The 22887-nt window shown below is 36.3% G+C and overlaps 1 protein-coding gene across 1 annotated transcript; it reads right to left on the reverse strand.

Moving 5' to 3' along the window:
- Positions 1–8241: 8241 nt before the first annotated feature.
- On the reverse strand, positions 8242–13592 carry LOC104242386 (GDSL esterase/lipase At5g62930). The gene is made up of 6 exons (XM_009797429.2): positions 13380–13592; positions 13212–13289; positions 11585–11725; positions 10080–10156; positions 9078–9242; positions 8242–8625 (listed from the first exon to the last, which is right to left on the reverse strand). Exons 1-6 carry the CDS (start codon positions 13476–13478, stop codon positions 8451–8453), a joined length of 735 nt encoding a protein of 244 aa, XP_009795731.1. The 5' UTR covers positions 13479–13592; the 3' UTR covers positions 8242–8450.
- Positions 13593–22887: the final 9295 nt, after the last annotated feature.

Here is a 22887-nt window from a genome sequence, read left to right on the forward strand (position 1 = left end):
CCTCGATTCCTGATATATAATAAGCGCTTCGCGTCGCATAAGATTGAGTAGGAAAGAAATGAAGGCATAAGCCTCAAACGGATTAAATCGCATGATGAGGAATCAAGAAAGAAAGTTCTCCTAAAAGCCCTGTAGCCTCTCGAAGATAAGTACAGACGTTTTTGTACCGATCTGCAAGACTCTACTGGACTCGCTCATGACTCGTGAGACTTAAGGGAACCTAGTGCTCTGATACCATGTTGTCACGACCCAAAATCCACTAAGGGTCGTGATGGCGCCGGACACCACTGTCAGATAAGCCAACATTAGATAATTAATTAAGCTCTCATTTTAATATTTTTGAAACCATAAATTCCCTTTAATTTAACTGGTAAAAGTAATATTTCCATAATCACCCCAGAACCCGGTGTCACGAGTGCATGAGTAATTTCTAGGATTTAAAATAATATACAATATGATAACTATCCGAAATACAATTGGACAGAAAAGAAAATACAATACGGTACTCTGAAGGAGACTCTACTGGCTGCGGGTCGTCTCGAGGAGTGCATCTCACCTAAGTTTCCGTATCGACTATTCTGCTGCGCAAAACTAGGCCACTAGACATACATGAGCATGTGCGACAAAAATGCACAGCAAGTGTAGCATGAGTACGAAAACAATGTGTACCCAGTAAGTATCATGTCTAATCTCGAAGAAGTAGAGATGAGAGGTCGAATTCGACACTTACTAGTGGTTCAATAATAATATACCAATAATATAGTAAATCGAAAATTTTTATAAACACAGCTGTAAGTCAATAGCATGAAGCAAGTAAACAATTCTTTCATTAATCGGGAATTTCCAAATTCATTTTTCATTATTTATACATTTATCTCAAGCCATGGAAGAAATAATATCATTTATAAGTTTACAAGTCAAGCAATACAAGCATGCACAAAGCATGTCGAGGTCGTACGGCCCGATCCAATAAATATTTAAATTGTGCACTGCCAGAGGGTCGAATGGCTCGAACCATAGATGCATCTATTACCCCACTCGTGAATTATACATGCGACGCAGTCAAATATAAATAAACAATCCCCGCTCGTGAATCATATATGCGACGCAGGTATACATATAAATACACATTCAAACAGTCAATCAAGACTTCATCAGGGAAACAATTATTCAAGGAGGTGTCAATTTCTTTTTTACAAGTCAAGAAAATGAAGTTTAACTCTTTTAGAAAATCATTTACTACTTCGATACGATTAAAGCAATTTAACTGTCAATAAGGTTACAATTATTCCAAGTAAAGCATGCTTTTGGGTCCTAGACTACCCGAACTTAAGCATAATAGTAGCTACGCACGGAATCTCATCACCTCGTGCGTACATAGCCCCCACAAATAGAAACACATATCCAATTAATTCACCTATAGAGACAATTCCCTCTTACAAGGTTAGAAAGGAGACTCACCTTGCTCTGAAGTTCCATAACCGGCATTTCACGCCCTTTCGAAGGCTCAAATCGATGCATAACGCTTCAAAACTAGCCAATAATTATGCAAACCCATTAATATATGCTCAATTACTCATAATAATCTAGTTTATAACAATTTCTAACCCCAATCGAAAAGTTGACAAAATTGCCTTTGGGCCCACGTGCCCGGATTCCGAAATTTTTTGAAGATACAGTTTACCCATAACTTCACAAACTCAAATATATCATTTATTTTCAATTTCATGCCCAAATTCGTGGTAACAATCCAAAAATACCAAATCTTAGGTTTCCTACCAAACCCCACAATTTCCAACTAATTTCCATGCTCAAATCTGTATATATTCATGTATTTAACTCAAAACTAGTATGAACCACTTACCCCATGCTTGGTGATGAAAATGGCACTCCCAAGTTGCTCCAAAATCGGCTCCCATGGAGGAAATATGGTGAAAATGAGCCAAAACCTCGTTTTTAAAAGAACACACTGCCTCCAGCCTTCCCCACTACCTCTTATGTGGTCTTTTACCAGGCCCCTCACTTCTCTTCTGCGCTTCTCCTTCCGTAGGTGCGATCCCGCTTCTGCGGCAAAATGATCACATTTGCGGTCTCAACCTAGCCCAGTCCATTTCCGCTTATGCGACACCAAGTCCGCTTCTTCGGCTCCTCACATGCGACCCAAGCCTCGCAGGTGCGGTTACACTAGAAGGCAGCTACTTCATTTCTTCTTTTAATTCCAAATTTGTTCCGTTAACCAACCGGAATCCACCCAAGCCCCCGGGACCCCGACCAATCAAACCAGCCAATCCCAAACCATAATGCGGACCTACTCGAAGACCCAAATCACATCAAACAACGCTAAAATCACGAATCACACTCCATTTCAAACTTGATGAACTTTAGAACTTCGAACTTCTTCATTCGATGCTAAAACCTATCAAATCATATTCGATTGACCTCAAATTTTTCACACAAGTCATATTTGACATTACAAACCTACTCCAACTTCCAGAAACGGAATCCGACCTCGATCTCAAAATGTCCACTTCCGGTCAAACTTCTCAAAAATCTTAAAATTTCTAACTTCTGTCAAATGACTCCAAAATGACCTACGGACCTCCAAATCCACATCCGATCGCTCTCCCAATACCAGATTCACCATACGGAGCTATTCCCAGACTCGGAATCCCAAACGGACAATGATAATACTGAAATGCGCTTCAACCCAAAATGATAAAATTCTTCCAAAAATCTTAACTTCCACAACAGTCGCCGAAAATGCTCCTGAGTCATCCAAACCCTGATCCGAACATACGTCCCAGTTCAAAATTATCATACAAACCCGTTGGAACCTTCAAATCCCGATTCCAAGGTCGTTTACTAATAAATCAAACCTTAGTTAATTCTTTCAACTTAAAACTTCCGAAATGAGGATTTTCTTTCCAAATAATTTCTAAACTTTCCGAAATTCAATTCCGACCAAGAGTACAAGTCATAATACCTAAAGTGAAGCCGCTCATGGCCTCAAATCGCCAAAGACGTGCTAGATCTCAAAACTGCCGATCGGGTCGTTACAAATAATTTCATCTTATTATTAATGTGTGGTATATATTTTGATTAACACCATAACGCACAAAGGTGGTTTTTCAAAGTTGAGGAAGCAAGTTAGTTTTTCTAACATGAGGGGGAGACATGATAAAAGTTGAGAAAAAGTTACGAAATGAATTATCATTTGTATATCTAGATCCTCAAATAAGATAATATGAACTTTAAGTTCATAAAAAGAGAATTCATCTGCAATATATTGCAAAGCATGATAGAAATATTTGCTGACCCAAAGAAAGTAACTATATTCTCACTGCAAATGCTTTTATTAGGATAAGTCCTAGAAGGACAAAATCTATGGTACGCTTAACGCGTATAGACAAATTGGTTTCAAATAAAATTCTTGATAGAGAAGATGAGCAAATGATCAAAATGATCATCATAAGGAGGCAAATGATCTAGAAGATCACATGACATAACACTTCATAAAATCTCAGGAGAGGTTCGGGTACCTAAAATGAATGAAGAGATCTCTATATATGTTATATCTTTATGAAAAAAAGTATTAGAACCGATATAAAATATTTATAGACGACATCTATGATATCGCTAAGTATAGATAATGATCTTAAGTCTGTTGAATACAGACACAAAAATATTAGCCAAATAAAAGAGAAACAATTCATGTAGAATTGGTTTCATATGAAAGACATGTTGTTTGGACCTGTAGTTTAAACACTTGAAAGTATAAAGTCAATGGTATGTGCAATCAGTTTTTGATATCTTATTTGTCTAGCATGACATGAAAACTTGATATGCTTCTAATTAAGGTCTATTATGTGACTTAACTTATATGACATCTTTGAAGGATTTAAATCACTTAAAGCATATACAATTCTTGGTCTAAAGTACCATATTCTAAGTGCTATTTGTGCACATAGGTATCTTGCTATAACTATAAGCATGATAATATCATAGCGAGAATATATCTATGGAGATATTGAAAAGGCTATTCCACGACATTATATGAAGATATTACATATATACAAGAATGTTGATTTCAAGGTGCAACATATTATTCAAGTGATAATATGGCTGATTTGTTCATCAAATCTCTATCGATGTCAACCTTCAAGAAGCTAGTGTACAAGATTGGGATACGGAGGCTCAAGGATGTGAATTGGTGCTCTCATCAGGGAGAGTTAATACGCGTTGTACTCTTTTCCCTTACAAGGTTTTATCCCACTGAGTGTTTCTTGCAAGGTTTTTAACGAGACAACCAAAAGACGTAATTCGAAACATGTGTATTCTTTTTCCTTCTCAAGAAGTTTTTTCCTATTGAGTTTTATTTTAGTTAAGGTTTTAACGAGGCATATTATTTATTGAATAGATATTCAAAGGGGAGTGTTATAAATAAAATTGTATTTAAGGTGAATGTCTATATTTTAGAGAGATTTTAGGGATTATTACTTGGTGGCTAAGTCACTCTTTCCCTGTAAATAGAGAGATTCTATTCCATTGTAATTGATCCTAAATCAATAAGAATTCTCTCTATACTTTTCTCTGCAATACTCTTCTCCTTATTGTTTTATAACATATACTTAAAAAAAAGTATCCGACGATTTCCACTTTTTTCAGCTTTATGCAACTTCAAAGGTCTTACTGAATTTTTTTTGTAGTGTTATCATCTCGCAAATCTCTTATAATAAGAATTACTAAGGAGCCAAACTCACTTGCTTTTTATTTTTTTATTCGGGTTGATATAATACTTCTTTGTCTTGTTTCATTAAAAAAAAAATTGTCTGGTGTAATAAATATATTAGTAAAGTTTAATATTCATATTGTGTTGGTCTTAAAAAAATCTGTGGCTGAAAAACAAAACAGGATGGAAGCAAAAAAAAAAAGAATTAAAAAGATTGGGGAAGTAGAACAAAAATGGCCGAAAAAATAATTTTGCTGGTGGGATTTTATGTTTTTCGGGCGGGTTACTGTTTGGGTCAAAAAAATTAGGTATTGGAGTGAATTTATTTAATTGGGGTCAGGGTTTAAAACTGGAGCAATGATAAAATGTCACATGAAATTTAATGATATATATTTTTAAATTTAATGTTGACCGTTAGTCATAAGGGCATAAATGAGCCTCAAAAGTAACAATGGGGATATTTTTAGATTGATAGGGGAAAGTGCACGGTTGGCCACTAATAACACATGTATTTACTTTTAAGCCACCGTTTAAAATGTCTTTAGTATTTAGCCACTGCTTTAATAAACTTTAATTGCCCAGACGAAAATACCCTTCTGCTTATGTCCTTAACTTTTGTACTTAACTTCAGGACTACATGTCCTTAACTTTTGAACTTGGAACTCTAAGTTCAGGACTTCAAGACTACATGTCCTTAACTTTTGAACTTGAAACTCTAAGTTCAGGACTTCAGAACTACATGTCCTTAACTTTTGAACTTGGAACTTAAGTTCAGGACTTCAAGGCTACATGTCCTTAACTTTTGAACTTGGAACTCAAACTTCAAGACCAAGCGTTCTTAACTTTTGAACTTGTAAGTCAAAGTTAAGGACTTATTGTCCTTAACTTTTGAACTTGTAACTGTAAGTTAAGGACTGCTTGTCCTTAACTTTTGAACGTGTAACTGTAAGTTAAGGACTGTCTGTCCTTAACTTTTGAACTTGAAAATCAAAGTTAAGGACCTATTGTCCTTAACTTTTGAACTTGTAACTGTAAGTTAAGGATTGTCTGCCCTTAACTATAGAACTTGTAACTGTAAGTTAAGGACTGCCTGCCCTTAACTTTTGAACTTGTGTCCTTAACTATTGAACTTAATTTTAGGACTTCAAGATTACATTTCCTTAACTTTTAAACTTGAAACTCTATCCGAAACTTGAAAGCTCCCATAAAACGTCATATCCGAAAAAAGTCCACTGAGGTCCATTTCCAACATGCTTCGACATAGCAACGATTTGTACCAAGAGAACACCAGAGAATACGAAGTCTTTATGTTTTGAATGCATCGGTGTATTTCCGTTTGGGGAGGAAAGGGTAACACAGTCTTTTCATATTAATTTTAATAGACTAGTGGCTACTATTGCTAAGCATTAAAAATATTGGATAAAAAGTAAACATCAGCTTAAACAGTGGCTATCCCACACCATTTCTACGTGAGTGGAAGGTATTTATAGCCCAAATAAAATAGTATAAAGATATTTTTTGTCCTTTTCCAAAAATAAAATTAGTAACTAATTGTGTTCAATTCTACATGTATACATGTCTGAAAATCTTCTCCCTCTTTTACTCTGTGAAAATCAAATTTCCAAGCTTAACAATATAGTTATATCCAACAAAATATTATGAATTAATATTACATTTAAACTTAAATCAACTCTGCCATTAAATAAGCCTCACATAGCCTTAGCCTAAAATAGGAATCGGAAAAGGGTCAAAATTACCTTTATTATTTATTAAATGGTTAACAAATTACAAATATCTTCTCTTCATCTATCAGTCAAAAAATACACACAACGTCTATCTATCAGTCCGACAATACACACTATGTTATTTCTATTAATAAAAATACCCTCATGTCTAATAGCAGAACTGGTGGACCTTCAATTTAATGAGGTGGCATACTTTTATTGGGCCACATGGATCTTGGTTTCAGTCCATACAAATGGGATAATATACCCGGCCTTTTTTTGACCCGCCCCATTCATCTTATTTTCACCCTTACGATCCCCATCCCTCAAGTCCACTCTTTTTTTCTTTCCCTCCTTCCTATATTCAACAAATTCAAAACAGAAAAACATTAAAAAATTCAATCGTGAAGCAAAAGCTCAAATTTTTGTGTCAATACTCAAGGCCACATATCGTATAGAGCAAGTACATCAATAATCCAAAGATTAATTTATTTATAGATGCCAAAAACGGAAGCCAAACACAATTTGACAAGAAAAACAATGAAAGAAATAACATCAAATCCCAGTAATAGAAGCAAGATTATCTGAAAATAGAATGAAAAGAAGAGTCTGAAAAAGAAAACAAAACTATTGGTCGCCATAAACTATTTTCTGGGGGTTATGCAAGAATCAAGCAAAATTACAATTGTTCGAATATATGATTGATGAAATCTTGGTCATTTTGGTCCAATTTAGTGTTTGAAGACCAAAACTCCCTAATCCGTTCCAGAACCACACACGATGAGCAAGGCACAGACACACACATACACACTAATGTGTAGATAAGCTAATCTATCACGATACATGCTTTTGGATCTGCCTAATTTTGAGGAGCATTTATTTTCATTTTAGCTTTCTCCGAATCACTTGTAAAAATAGACTCAAGATTTATCAGTCGAATTTCTTTGAAAATCAACTAAAGCACAAATGCACAATTAGCAGAACCATATTTTTTTCCAGATCCGAAGACCTTTATTTGAGTTCTCAAAGAAAGAACAACAAAAAATGAAATAAAATGGAAAAAAAGAGAGGAGAGATGATGAGGCAGTTGAGCTCCGGTGGCCTGGTGGCAAATTTCCACCGGTGAAATAAGAAAAGAGAAATGAGATAGAGTAAAAAATGACTTAAGCTACGAAGTATTTTTGACCCGGGTAACAAAAGTAGGGTCGGATTCAATTAACAGGGCGGAATTAGACTCAAATTTGATTTCTGGTGAGCTTGCCATGTGGCCCAGTAAAAATATGCCACCTCATTAAGTTGAAAGCCCACAAGTTCTGCCGTGAGACGCGAAGGTATCTTTATTAATAAAATTAACGTGTGTATTTTTGGATTGATAAATGAACGGAGAGTATTTGTAAACCATTTAACAAACATAGGAGTATTTTAGACCCTTTTCAAATAGGAACGAGGTTGCGTCTACATCAAATTCCCTTTGAAAGCAATTTTGAACAAAATGATTCTCCCTCAGCTCATTAAGAACTTCCTCCTTTCGATGTTATGTGACGCTTATTTGACCCTGTCATGACTTTACTCACTTGAAAAAATGCTGATTTAATCATAGGAGAGAAAAAGTAACAAGAACATGCTCAAGTTTCAGCATCTCTCACTTTATTTTTGGTAGTAAAAGCAATTTTGGAACTACAAAACAATTGTTGAGCTTTCTGTTATTCTGTTGCATTTCAAATCTGTAGATACTATTGCATGGGCGGAAAGGGTAACATTTCAGACCACAATGTTGAGAAGTTTGTGTACATCCAAAAGTCATTCTTTTATTGATGAAAATAGTATAGATGCGAATTCAACTGTCATTTTTAGAATATTTGAACTGTTAATGAAAACATTACCCTGCAAAGGCCAAATCCTTTTGCTGGAAATTGCTGATCACACCCAGAAATTGATAATTTTGTCAACTATTGAACGCTAGTTTCTCACTGATACATAAAGGACACAATATAGAGTTATACAGCAGGGCATTGTAGCTGGAAGGCCTTCTCGGGGTTTTGTCCGTCGATTTCTGAATGGTGAGGGACATCATAAGGCATCTTTTGGGCAGAAAAACCTGCTTCATTGAACGCTTTAACAACTTCTTGGTGAACAATGGCATTGCCTTCTGCTGTGAGATGTAAGCCATCACTGTAGCAAAATAAAACAGAAAAAATAAGAGTTTTCACATTTCACCATCGAGGGTCTTCGGAAACAGCCTCTCTATCTTCACAAGATAGGGGTAAGGTCTGCATACGCACTATCTCCCCAAACACTACTTGTGCATTACACTAGGTCTGTTATTGTTGTTGTTGTACATTTCACCACTAAAAATATCCCCATAAGTACTGAGTTCAGTGTAACTGCCAAGACACATGTATATTGATGATGCCATGACAAGAATGCCACTGTTTGCTGCTAATTGAGGCCACCAGCGCATCTCCATGCCAATCCTCCCCACCCCTTCCCCCGAACTCCCAATCATCCTTATAAAACATTATAAGCATAATCATTCCTCTAACACCATATTGCACCACGAACTTCAACCATCAATGGGGACTACACAAGTTATACTTAAAGGCATGTGTACATTTGTCACTTACCTGAGGAATTTTTTTTGCCAACCCTCTGTTTCCTGCATTTTAGACCATAGATTGATGGAAGGGAGGCCTAGCTCCCTTGCCAATTCAACGCACTGTTTTGCGTACTCTCCTGTCACTTCATTTGTCCTTTCTGGCAATTTCATTGCTTTGTCTCCATACATAGACCTGTTTTTCAAATTGAAAAGTAACAGATCCAAGTACAATAATATTTGATTTAGTTGACAGTGACACGCTTACGTTTAAAAAAGTGCCATGCCAAAAGCTAAATATATGAAGCAAAAAATAAGCTGGAAACGTAAAACTCCGTTTCACTGATAGAGTTTTGCTTTAAGAGGAAAAAGTGGTTAAAAGGAAAATGACCAAAAGAACAATGCAAAGAATATGACGTGATGTCCATGAGTACATGATAAAGGCACAGGTCATACTGCTAAAAGGCTACTGGGTCCTGAAACATTCATCTATAATTAGAAAAATCATTTGCACTACTGTTGCTGTAAAAGTTATTAAGGAATGTACTCTCTGATGCGGGGCCACTACTGAAGGGTTGATCTCTTGTGTGACAACTGCATATTCGGCTCCTACATTGGGTACTGTTCGATAGCCATGATCAAGGGAGTCTCAAGTGATGCTGAAGCTGCCTTTGCAGCAATAGCTGTAATTATGATTCAAAGAGGCACTGTACACAAAAACCAATCTTCTTATTCCTCTTTCTTTTTGCCCTTTTTTGGGGTTCTTTTTTGAGAAGTCTGCTTATTTCTCCAGTGTATGTTTGAGAGGTTGGTTAATCTCTCCAGTTATATGTTGAGAAGTTATTGGATACTGTTATCTACTCAGCTTTTGAACAGTTAAAGCCCTATCCCACTACTAAAAGGAGCTCCGGGTTGTGTCAAGAAGGTTCTTGAACATCTCAGATACCATAGAGTTCAAAAAAGAAATAAAAAGAAAAAGAGCAATTGGTTGCTTCATATTTTATTTTACCAATAACGAGAAGGTGGATTGTACCTTGCTTGTTCAAACCGTCCTGCTTCATCAACTGGTGGTGGAGTTATCAGCACTACTAGGATTGATGGGGAACATTTCTGTGTCATAAATAAGATGAATGAGATATACAAAAGAGCACAAAGCTCAACCAAGAGTTCTAAAGATATATAGAGCATAACAGAAGACAAGGGCCTAGTGTATCCTGTTGTACTCAAAACAACCCCGGAATCGAGCAATTGGATGGGTATCACTAGAAGAGTGAGATTCAAACTAAATTCAATTTGCCAGCAGGTGGATTCATGATCTCTATATACTTGGGATATTTTATGTCGTCTCAACAAGCACATTAACAAGAGTATGAACTAAAGTTAACAAGACATATTTTATGTCTGTTCATGCCAATCTACCATTCCCATTTTCTTGAGTTGTACTTTTGCTCATTATTTGTGAAAGTGAATAGTTGGTAAAATTAATTACTCCATTGGGAAGAATCTGCATGTCTTCCAACTAGCATAGCAACTAGGTTTTGAGAGGTTGCATACTCTTATGGACTACCATTACACAACTTGCATAGTGACATCCAGAGCTTTGTTTTATAGATATCCATTCTCTCTGATGTTACTTATGAATATGTATTCCTCTATGTTACGCTCTTTCTGATGTTACTGGCGAATATGTGTTCCTCTATGTTACACCGACTCTTAATTTTGCCAATATGTAATTGTGTCAAACAGGTTTGACATGTATATCTGTACTTCGTATGAAACTTGAAAAAAAAAATACAAACATGCTAAACATTGCACATTTCCTGCCTAATTCAAATCTGAATCCTTACTCATACGTAAGTCCATGTAATATAGGTGTTCCTCTTCTAAAGGGGGGAAGAAGAAGAAGAAAAGGAACAACTAAGAGGCAGATAACCCTATGAACCTTCAAGAATATATTAGTCTATGGTAAATTATTTGATTAACATGGGAAATTTACAATCACAGCCGGTAGTGAAGCTTCATAAGTCTGTTACTAAGGTCTTTATAGTGTTCATTCAGCTCAGTTATTCCACAAATAACCAAATTGCGATGAGATAAAAATGATTACTAACCTGACCTCAAAAATATTATTCATAAGATGTCAAGCTTTAAATAATAGCTCAACATCAGAGGCTCAATTTTGATTCTTCAGTATCCTGGTCATATGACAGAAAATTGCTGCAATGCTTCTACATATAATTTTGTGGGAAAACTAGCTATAAATTTTACAGTTTTTTCTTTTTATGGTGAGATTGAGTAACTCTGTGTTTTTTACTTAGTCCTCATAGCATATAACACTTGTTGTTTGCTGCATTGGCTTAATACTACACTATTTCCATTGTTGCCATTAACTCTATCCCTTTACGTCTTCCATATCCTGCCATTTTAATTGTTTGATAAGTCTTCCATAGACAAACATAATTAGGAGGAAAACTTTAGCACATTTGAAAGTCAGCATTTAGCAACAAACAAGCATGATTGAATCGGGAAATTCTAAACCTTCAAATGTTGTATAATTCTTCTTAGGTTTTCCTTATATTCCTCGAGTGGAACATGTTGCCTTTCACTGGTTCTTCCCAAAAGAGCAGCATCATTGGCTCCAAAGAATATAGTGGCAGCAACAGGAGGCGTTGGAGCATCCTGCAATATTAACCAAAGATACACTAATCAGAAGATTTGGCAATAAGTAACAGTGCAGCTCAGGACCACAACAGACCTTTGCATATATCAAACTCCCAAACTATGTGTATTGTTGTATTGTACTAATAACCTCAAGTATGAGGCAGCTGAAGAATCTAACAAATAGCCTCATAACTTAGCTTGATTGAATAGGATCCTGAACAAACTTACTCACTTATAAATTAGAGATATCAATGTTGAAAAGGAGCAACTTTGTTGCAGCAAAAACAGTAAAAGAGTATGACAGTATACCGTTCTTATACTAGTAAACAGCCAAATCAAGCAACAAAAACTCAGCTTCTTGATGTGGCTGGTCACAGAAGTCTGTTATTCCATGGCCAATGTCATCTTTTGTTCTCTATTTCTGAATTACATGAACATTCCAGAACAAGAAACTAACTCAATTCTTGGTCTGACATGAAACTTATCTTAAGAAATTTCACGTTTTCTTCTTTACTTGTACCCTCTGTTAGAACATCACATATCTCTTTTCTACCTTTTGAAACAAAAACTATGAGAGGAAAACTGGGTTCACCACTGTACCATTGCCCAATCCCACCGAAGAACAACAAATTGAACAATGCCTCTTGTGTTATCCCTTACTCCTAACCCTGGTTGACCGCATTCAATTTTGTTTTTTCCCATAAGTCTTTCTTGATCCCATTGTTCCATGAACGCTCAAATTAAGCATAAAGCCATCGACTCCATAAAATTTCAAATTTTAAATAAAGCATAATCAAGTGAGTCACAAGAAAGTTACAGAGAAGCCCAGTTCACGAGGATCAAAACTCATGTATATATGCATGAAATAATTCCCTCCCTAATTTGTTGCATATAAATTCCATTCCAATTTCCAAATACAAATAACACAATCTCTCAGTTCCTTCATCCCTATTGATTTTGCAAATTCGTAAAAATCTTGATCTTATCCTTTACTTATTATATATAGCAATGAGCTCCAACAAAATTCCTAAAATGGGAAATTAAAGTACCATCCAAAAGCACACACTAACTAGCATCAACACATATCTAAATCATTACAATACTTAAATGTCCTATAATCATGAGGTAATAAAGATCCAACATCAGTTGAGATCGGATATATGAATCCTCAGTATGACAGTATCCATCCTGCTCTATTAAAGCCCATTTCATTAAACAAATATCAACGAACTCAGTAGATTTCCAACTACAATTTACAAAAACAAAATCTTTTTCTCTTAGACCCCATTGATTTTTTTTGCAAATTCAGCAAAATTCCTGATCTTACTCTATATCAAAGCTATAATTTGTTTTAGCAATGTACCCCAACAAAATATCCTAAATCATCACAACCCATCTAATATCCTAGCTCCAATTATAATCATGAGGTAACAAGATCCAAAAACAAAAGGTATTACCAAATGTGCCAAAAAATGGAAAATGCAAAGGGGGTCGTGTAACGTACCAGTGGAAATAGGTGGTGGAGCAAGAACAATCCCCATTTGGTGTTGTATCCACCGTAGCCACGATTCAATATATCAGCCTTCACAATTATCAAATCCAATGACTTTTAATTAATAGATTCGTATAATTGTTCTATAGATCCACTTGATTAAAAATAAAACAAACAAACCTTGCGAACATAAGACTCAGCAAGAGCTGCACCCCAACCACCGAATCTAAAAGATTGTTCAGTAATGGAGTCCCCAAATAATACTATTTGAGGCCTCATTTTCAGAAGTTACAAAATTTCCTGAAATTCAAACCAAAATCTTTGATTTTTGTTTTTATACTATTGCACAAGAAGGGAGGTGTGTGGGTAGAGCAGACTTGGAATGACTTACTTAATTGTTTAGTCTTATATTCGAGACTAATAGAATGCCTGAAGAGTGGAGGTGGAGTACAATGGTCCCGTTGTATAAGAACAGAGGTGATGTCCAGAGATGTAACAACTATAGGACATCAAATTACTAAGTCATACCATGAAAGTTTGGGAGAGAGTGGTAGAAATGAGAGTGCGAAGGACGGTGTCTATTTCAGACAACCAGTTCGGGTTGATGCCGGGACGATCTACCATAGAAGCTATCCACCTTATTAGGGGGATGGTGGAACAGTACAGAGATAGGAAGAAGGATCTCCACATGGTGTTTATTGATCTGGAGAAAGCGTACGATAAGGTTCCTAGGAAGGTCTTATGGAGCTGCTTAGAGGATAAAGGGGTCCCGAGTAACTATATTAGGGTGATTAAAGACATGTATGATGGAGCTAAGACTCGGGTTAGGACAGTAGGAGGCGACTCTGAACACTTTCCAGTTATTACGGGGTTGCACCAAGGGTCTGCGCTCAGCCCATTCCTATTTGCCCTGGTGATGGATGCACTGACTCATCATATTCAAGGGGAGGTTCCATGGTGCATGCTATTTGCTGATGACATTATTCTAATTGACGAGACAAGAGGCGGCGTCAACGAGAGGCTAGAGATTTGGAGACATGCTCTTGAGTCTAAAGGTTTCAAGTTGAGTAGGACGAAGACGGAATACCTCGAGTGCAAATTTGGAGTTGAGCCGACGGAAGCGGGAGTTGAAGTGAGGCTTGACTCTCAAGTCATTCCCAAGAGAGGTAGTTTCAAGTACCTTGGATCGGTTATTCAGGGGATCGGGGAGATTGACGAGGATGTCACACACCGTATAGGGGTGGGGTGGATGAAGTGGAGGTTAGCATCGGGAGTCTTGTGTGACAAGAAAGTGCCACCGTTACTAAAAGGTAAGTTTTATAGAGCAGTGGTTAGGCCTGCCATGTTATATGGAACTGAATGTTGGCCGGTAAAGAACTCACACATCCAGAAGATGAAAGTAGCAGAGATGAGGATGTTGAGGTGGATGTGCGGGCATACAAGGATGGATAAGATTAGGAATGAAGATATTCGAGAGAAGGTGGGTGTGGCCCCCATGGAGGACAAGATGCGGGAAGTAAGACTCAGATGGTTCGGGCACATTCAGAGGAGGAGCACTGATGCACCGGTGAGGAGGTGTGAGCGACTGGCTGTAGTGGGCACGCGGAGAGGTAGAGGACGACCTAAGAAGTATTGGGGAGAGGTGATCAGACAGGACATGACGCGACTTAGGATTACTGAGGACATGGCCCTTGATAGGGAATTATGGAGGTCGAGCATTAAGGTTGTAGGTTAGGGGAGAGTGTGAATATTTCTACAGCACAATAGAGTGAGACTATCCAGTTAGGAGTTAGACTAGGAATGTCATTGGTCGTCTATTGATGCAGGGCTTTACCTTCTAGTTGTGCTATACCAGCCATCTATTTCGTATTTCGTATTTCGTATTCTCATATTTCATATCTCTTATATATTGTTGTTATTTTTATTACGCATTTTTATGGTACTAATATATCATCTCCTATTGCTTTTTTGAGCCGAGGGTCTCCTGGAAACAGCCTCTCTACCCTTCGGGGTAGGGGTAAGGTCTGCGTACATATTACCCTCCCCAGACCCCACTTGTGGGATTATACTGGGTCGTTGTTGTTGTTGTTGTTGTTTACTATTGCACAAGAAGACGAGGGAAAGATGAGAGGGAAAAAAATAAGGGTCCTTTGGTTGCTAGTTAGATTTTTGGCGTTTTTAATAATTTATCTTTTAGTATTAATTAATAATTAAATTGATATACTAATTTTAATTTGTTTATTAAAAATATAACAATTACTCCTAAATTCTTTATTTCAACTTTAACAAAAAGAAGTTAATTCCTTAATATTGTGGACACAAAAAAAATCAAAAAATTAATTAAAGTGGGCTGGAGGGAGTAGAGATTAGTTATGCAGGAATTAGTTATGTCAAATTTAGTTATGCAAAAGTTAGTTATATTGGGATATACTAGAATCAGTTATGAATGGACTAGTTATGCGATAGTTATGTAAAGATTAGTAATATAAAAATATACTGTGAATATCGTTTATTATTAGTCTTGATTATTTTATTAAGATTATCATTATATTTTAAATATATTTTTTAAAATAAAAATATACAAGTTTGAATAGATGATATTTTTATTATTTTGTGTTTTAATACAAGTACTAATTATTAATACATGTATAAGTTATTTCATCTTCTACCCTACATAAATAATACACAAAGTCTCTCATTACTTAGTACATGTTTAGTTATGCAAAAAGAAAAGTATGAACCAAACACTATATTAGCAATGCTATGTAAGTGGAAAAAAGAAAAAAAACAACCAGATATTATTAAAATATATGCTAGATTCTATGTGGAGATTATTTTTTCTTATTTTTATAACTAAACATGTATAAAGTTATACTAGTTTTAATACATGGATTACTCCTCTCTAATCGGCTATCGAATGACCCCTAATTGTAAAAAAAACCTCTTGAAAACTTGAATGGAGAAAAAAACCTTCATTTTTTTGGAATTTTTACTTAGCTAAACTACTTTTGAAAATTATTTACTCTCACTATTGGAGTTTTAACTTAATTACAAGTTGATATATAATTTACCACTTTTATACATTTTAGTATTAAATAAGTAGGCCTTTTAACTTCTTAACCGAATCTCTCTCTCTCTCTCTCTCTTCGTCTCTCCTGCTCTGTAACGATCCAGCCGGTCGTTTCATGTGTTACCGCTCTGTTTTCTCCATTTCTGCTTCTTATTGTCTTGTTCAGCTGTATTATATGTTACCGAGTTGGTTGGATCGGGTTCGAAGAGGTTTTGGGTAAGGTTTGAGACACTTAGTCTCTTTTGAGTAAGCTTAAGTTGGAAAAGTCAACCGGATGTTGACTTATGTGAAAATGGTTCGGATATAAATTTTGATGGTTCGGATAGCTTCGGGAGATGATTTTGGACTTAGGAGTGTGATCGGAACGTGTTTTGGAGGTTTGGAGTAGATTTAGGCTTGAATTGGCAAAATTGGAATTTTGGCGTTTTCCGGTTGATAGGTGAGATTTTGATATAGGGGTCGGAATGGAATTTCGGGAGTTGCAGTAGGCCCGTTGTGTCATTTGGGATGCGTGTACAAAATTTCAGGTCATTCAGACGTGGTTTGATGGACTTTTTGATCAAAAGCGTAATTCGAAAGATTTTGGAACCTTAGGTTTGATCCGATGTGATTTGGTTGATTCGATGTTGTTTGAGGTGTTTTGAAGATTGGTATAAGTTTGGATAGTGATATGTGACTTGTTTGTGCTTTTGGTTGAGGACCTGGGGGCCTCGGGGTGATTTCGGATGGTTGACAGAAAGTTAGGAATTGGGAGTTTGCAGCTAAAGTTTTATGGTTGCTGTCATAACCGCATCTGCAGTTGGGAGGCCGTAGGTGCGACTCCCGCAGATACAGAAGAAAGTCGCAGAAGCGGCCAAGAGGTAAGTCAGGCGGAGCCACAAAAGCGGAAGTCTGGAAATGACCGCAGTGAAAACCGCAGGTGCGGTGGGTTAGACCGCAGAAGCGGGAAATGACCGCAGGTGCGGAATCCCTGGGTCAAAAGGTATATATTTCACCCTTCGCAATTTTTGGCCATTTTTCTCAATATTTCATTCGAGTGAAGCTTTTGGGAGCCATTTCAAGAGAGATTTCAGAGGGATTCATTGAGGTAAGGTCCTTGGTTCCTAAGCTCGTTATTATGGTGATTTTTATCGTTATTAGCATGAAATTTAAGGGAAAATCAATGGTAAAATAGGGGTTAGGGCTTGGTTAATTGGAGAGCTTTGAATGGTGATTTGAGGGACCATTTGATGTCCGATTTTGGTACTTTTGGTATGAATGAACTCATGGCGGAATAAAGATTCTATTGATGTAAAATTTGTCGAATTCCGAGATGTGGGCCCGATGGATGGGTTTGGTCAATTTCGGATTTTGTGTTGTAATTTGATTGTTTTCGATTGGGCTTGTTCCCTTAGCATATTTTGATAATTATGAACTGATTTTGGTTATATTCAAGGCATTCGGAGGCCAATTCGAGAGTAAAAGGCGTCGCGGGCTAGAGTTTTGGCTTGGCTTGAGGTAAGTAACGCTTCCAACCTTGGTTCTGCGGGTTCGAAACCCCGAACGATGTGTTCTATGACTATTATGAAGGTGGCGCTATGTCAAGTGATGGGCGTGTGGGCGTGCACCGTGAGAAATATGGCATGGATCATTCTATGACACTACTTAGCTACTCCTTTATGTTGATATCTGTGTCGTAATCATGTGATCAAGTTGATAAGCTGCAAATCATGTTAATTATCATGTTAAGGCTTCACGCCAACACTGTTGAGACCCGATAGGTCGTTTCTTGCTATCATGTCATTAGATTCATGTATATTCTATACTTAATCATGTTCGTGCATATTATATCATGCCTCAGTCTCGATTTATGCCATTTGACATATCATTTCATTGTTCGGGCTTGTATTATGACATCTTAGCCCATGTGTGTGAGACTGGAGAGTATTGACTGAGTGAGACCGAGAGCCGAATATTGATTGACAGTACGACATCGGGTTGCACGCCGCATCAATGATATTGATCATGCCTTCGCTGGCATTGATATAGCGCTTGGGCTCAGACAAGCCCCTACGGAGTCTTTATACCCCCAGTGAGCGCAGTAGATGATTATATTGAGGGATGGATCTTCCCTGGACATGGATCTTGTCCGAAGTACCATACCAGGAGATGGATCTTCTCCGAAAGACTGGATCAGCCTGTGTCCTCGGTATTGAATGACTGCGGTCAGTGATATATATATTCCGGGATGGACCTTCCCTGGGCCGGATGGCCATATACAGTATCGAGTGATTGAGAACTTGTGAATGGAAGTTGTGGAACTTTGATCATGCTAGTGTGCATTGGTACATATATGAAATCTCTGAGTTTTGAACTCTTTTCACTGATCAGTTACATCTATTACTGTTGAGTTTTACTTGAACTGTAAGCATGTCTATATTTTTGTTCCGTTAATTGCTATTTGCATGTTGAGGTTTTGTCCGTCACTACCTGTCAGTCCACAGGTTGGACTTGTTACTTACTGAGTTGGTGTACTCATGTTACCCCCTGCACCTTGTGTGCAGATCCAGGTGTATCTGGTCATGGTAGCGGTTGCTGATCTTCTTTGTGCAGACTACCACCGGAGATTGCGAGGTAGCTGCTTTGCGACCGCAGTTCCGCCTTCTCCTTCCCTATCTTCCTCTAGCTTTACTTATTGGATGTATTTAGACTATTCTAGATTTGTATTTCAGACAGTTGTATTAGTTTGCTCATGACTAGTGACACTCGAGGTCGGGGTTGTACTTCTTTCCACTGTTTTGACACTTCTATCTTTATTATTGGATTTCTGTTTAAAAATTGATGTTTTTCTAAGTAAATAAATAGAGTAAAAATGGAAAATTGAAATAAGTGGCTGGCCTACTTCCACGATAAGCGCCATCACGACCGGGACAGATTTTGGGTCGTGACATGCTCTCTATGTGTTTTTCTCCTCTCAATTCAATCTCAAGCCCAGTAGCATCACCAGAAAGCTCCATGAAGATAGCCTAGTAAAATTAATGTGGTTGGATTTACAATTGGTAAAACGTAAACATATTAATGATTTCTTTTAGTTTTGGAATTAATAAACTAAATAGTATTAATCAGAAGCGAGTAGATTAAATTGAAAACCCTATTAATCCATTAAAAACTCAATTGGCAATAATTAAAAGCTTTGAATTTAAAAATCAAATCTTGTAAAATTATTATTTATTTGGATTGGGTGTTGTTGCAAATGATTGAGAATATCCTTTGAAGTTTATATCTCTGTTTTGAGAGAATTTGGGGAAGATTCGAGGTAGTTTTGGTTAGAAATTTATATTGAAACTACAAGAAGAAGAAGAAGAAGAAGAAGAAGAAGAAGAAGAAGAAGAAGAAGAAGAAGAAGAAGAAGAAGAAGAAGAAGACATAAATAAATTGCATATATTTTCTATTTCGGGTATAAAAATGACATACAAATATATACAACTAATATAAATCTATAATTTATATATAAATTGAATGTAAATTGTAGGTTTTGATCGAATTCTGTATAAAAAAATCATATAGCCAAGTTGTCGATAAATTAGGGATTTTGACTGAATTTGTATTATATTTTGTAAAAAACTTTATTTACTTTCTGTAAATAGGAAAAATTAGATAAACCGCGTAAATAGTTTAAAATTTCTTATATATATATATATATATATATATATATATATGAAAAAGATTTTGTTTAGAAAAATTCGAAAATGAACCCAAAAGATGTTTGTTTTGTAAAAAAAAAGGGTCATGTCCCTGAACTACGTAATGATCTGAGGGCTTTTTTAGCATTTATAAAACTTATAAGCTAGCTAATAAAGTATAGCAATTCTCATTTCCCTTCATCTCTCTCTCTCTCTCGCCCCCCCCCCCCCCCAATTGCACCATCAACCACTCCACCACGTTGGTTTTCGATAGTTATTGTTGACCAATTTTGCCCTCATATTTTTTCAAAATATATACATGACTTCAAAATAGCATTCTATGCATAATTATTTAGTTTAAAAATCGGTACAAGCATTTTTTTATTATAATTTTTCATAATTTTAGAACTTTTAAATTAATTTTATCACATTTAAATTATATAAATATTTAGTAATTATCCCTTGATAACTTAGTTACCTAAATTATTATTTTGCACCTATAACATATGTTTCAAATATTTTTTTGCTTCATTTCATACAATTACATTAGCATTTTTAAGCTATTTATCTAATTTTGTGATAATAGCCTATATTCATATACAAATGCTCTTTATTTATATTATTTGTGTCGAAATAGCATTTTTATATTTTTTATAATATAAAGTTATTATTTTTAAGTATTTCAGTACATAAATAATTTTTTTATTTATTTATTAAGCATATTTTATAAATTATTTTGATAATTTTTGGATATTTAAATAACAGCCAATTTTAACCAATTTTCGAACCAGGATTAGCCCAATTACCCCAAGCCCACTCTAAATGACCCAATTCCCCAGTCTAATCCGAAAAATAAATGAACCCAGCCTGATAAAATCCCAGTTGTTAATCAAAATTGATCAACGGCTCACGACACCCCACTCCCTTTCCTTATATCCCCAAAACCTAATCCTAACCCCATTTCCCTCGAGACGCCGCCTCTGTATCCTCTCTTCTATTCTCTTTCATGAATCCTAGCCACCTCCCCTTAATACCTCTCCAAATCCTACTTATAATGGGATTTGACTGCTATTCTCTTACCATATTTGAAACATTTTGGTACTGGTTGTCCGTTTGTGGCATTACGTAGGTGCTTGCCTAAACATGACAAGCAATATCTTCTAAAATCAAACCAAAGTGGTTCGAATCTTTGATTTTGAGCATTATTTTGTCTACATACGTTCAATACCATATTATGCGAGTCCAATTTCATTTAGATCTATGTTGATTTACACTTTCACTAAAAAACCAGGGTTTACCCGATTTCTCTCTTAAATTGATTTAGAAATGATTTTTGCATGCTTTCTTTCCTTATTTGTTGTTCGATTTACTTCATTTCCTTGTGTGTTCGATCAATTTTTTACTGCTATATAAACCAATCCTCATTCCCTTTTAAGACAAGACTTGAATCGATATAATCTCACTAAAACTTGAGGCTTTGCTCCGTAAATTTCTTTATTATCTTGTTTTATGTTTTGTGGTGGTCGGCTGAAAGCCAAGCCCACTGAGAATCTATTGCTCAAACTTTTCTGGGTGCGAGCATTGCCTAGGGTTCTTTTGAAGCTCTTGGGAACTTTGACGAATCGAGGTTTCTGGGTTCTTGTGGATCTTTTGCTCTTTATTGCTGTCCGTTTGACTGGTAAGCTACTTGACTTTGTAATTTCATCTCTATATGTTCTTAATTTTCATGTGTTCTCACCTCTGAAATCCTTGGCTTATTATGTTTTCTGGATTGTTTTTGTGCGCGATTCTATTAATTCTACCTTGTTATAAGTCTTTTAGCATCTAACTTCCTCCTAATGCTGCTAGTTCTGAGTTTGCCTAAGCCTAACTTTGATAATCTAATCCTCTTAAGTTCAATTAACCAGTGTATTGGTGTCCGGATATTTCCCTAAAATATTCTTACTTGCTTTGTCTTTAATATCTATAGTGAATGCTTCATATTTGTGCTAGAACTTCCTGTGTTAATTGTGACATGTTCCCCTGCTATTATGTCACTCAAATGATTTTCCATACCCCATTAGTGATTGATTGAGATCTTAACAGTTACCTCAACCTGTTTTCTATGCTCTGTTTGAACCATTTTGTTTTATGGCATAACTTAGACCTTCTTTATTTAATTAGTCTATTGTGACAATCCCAGAATACCTATATGTGATTGTTATCTCACATTGCTCTGAATCTCTGCAATGTTTGTCTTGCATGTACAATGTGTTTCAATTTGTGTTAGAACCATTTTCTATCGACTGTGATCTTGCTTCTATGCTAATATGTTTCCCAGTCTGCCTTTGGTTCATTTGATACCCTGTTCTTCCAGTGTTTATCACTATGTGTGTCCCAATCATGTCTTAATACTGATTAGCATGACCCTAGGATGCATACTTAGCTTAATTTGGACCTCTTAGGTCTCAAATTGTTTAGTGTCATGTATGATAATCTATGTATATCCTGCAAACCTGGTTCTTTGAGGTAATCTTAAGTTCGGCTGGTACCCACAGTTGTGGACCTCGAAGAGTGCCTAACACTTTCTCTTTGAGGTAATTTGATCTCTTATCTGATCTTTGGTGGCATTGACTAGTCAAATAGAGTTATTTGCAAATAGGTGCCCTAACACACCTTAAAAATCATTAGGTGGAGACTCTTCTCCTTTAGCACTCTGTCTCCCATTCCAAAAGGAGTTGTCACGACATCGAAATCTGCTTTCGCGAGAAAACGGGGTGCGACGACATGGCGACTCTGCTGGGGATATACATACGCATTCCTTTTCCATCTTTATTTGTTAAAATTTGCCATTACATGCACATCCCTTTCCCCGTCCACTTTGCTTGTTTAAACCCGTTATAACATGTGCATCCCTTCCCTTCTCCACCTTTATTTACTTAAATTTATTAGAACGTGCACTAGGGGTAGGCATTGG

This window comes from Nicotiana sylvestris, chromosome 6, assembly GCF_000393655.2.
Source record: "Nicotiana sylvestris chromosome 6, ASM39365v2, whole genome shotgun sequence".
Classification (NCBI taxonomy): domain Eukaryota; kingdom Viridiplantae; phylum Streptophyta; class Magnoliopsida; order Solanales; family Solanaceae; genus Nicotiana; species Nicotiana sylvestris.

Bases quoted from the DNA above. Each gene is read 5' to 3' on its own strand.
- LOC104242386 (XM_009797429.2), bottom strand. From the start codon at position 13,478: ATGAGGCCTCAAATAGTATTATTTGGGGACTCCATTACTGAACAATCT. The intron at 11,726-13,211 runs GTACGTTACACG...TTAATATTGCAG, and splicing joins TCCACCACCTATTTCCACTG to GATGCTCCAACGCCTCCTGT. The intron at 10,157-11,584 runs GTTTAGAATTTC...TTTATGACACAG, and splicing joins GAATTATACAACATTTGAAG to AAATGTTCCCCATCAATCCT.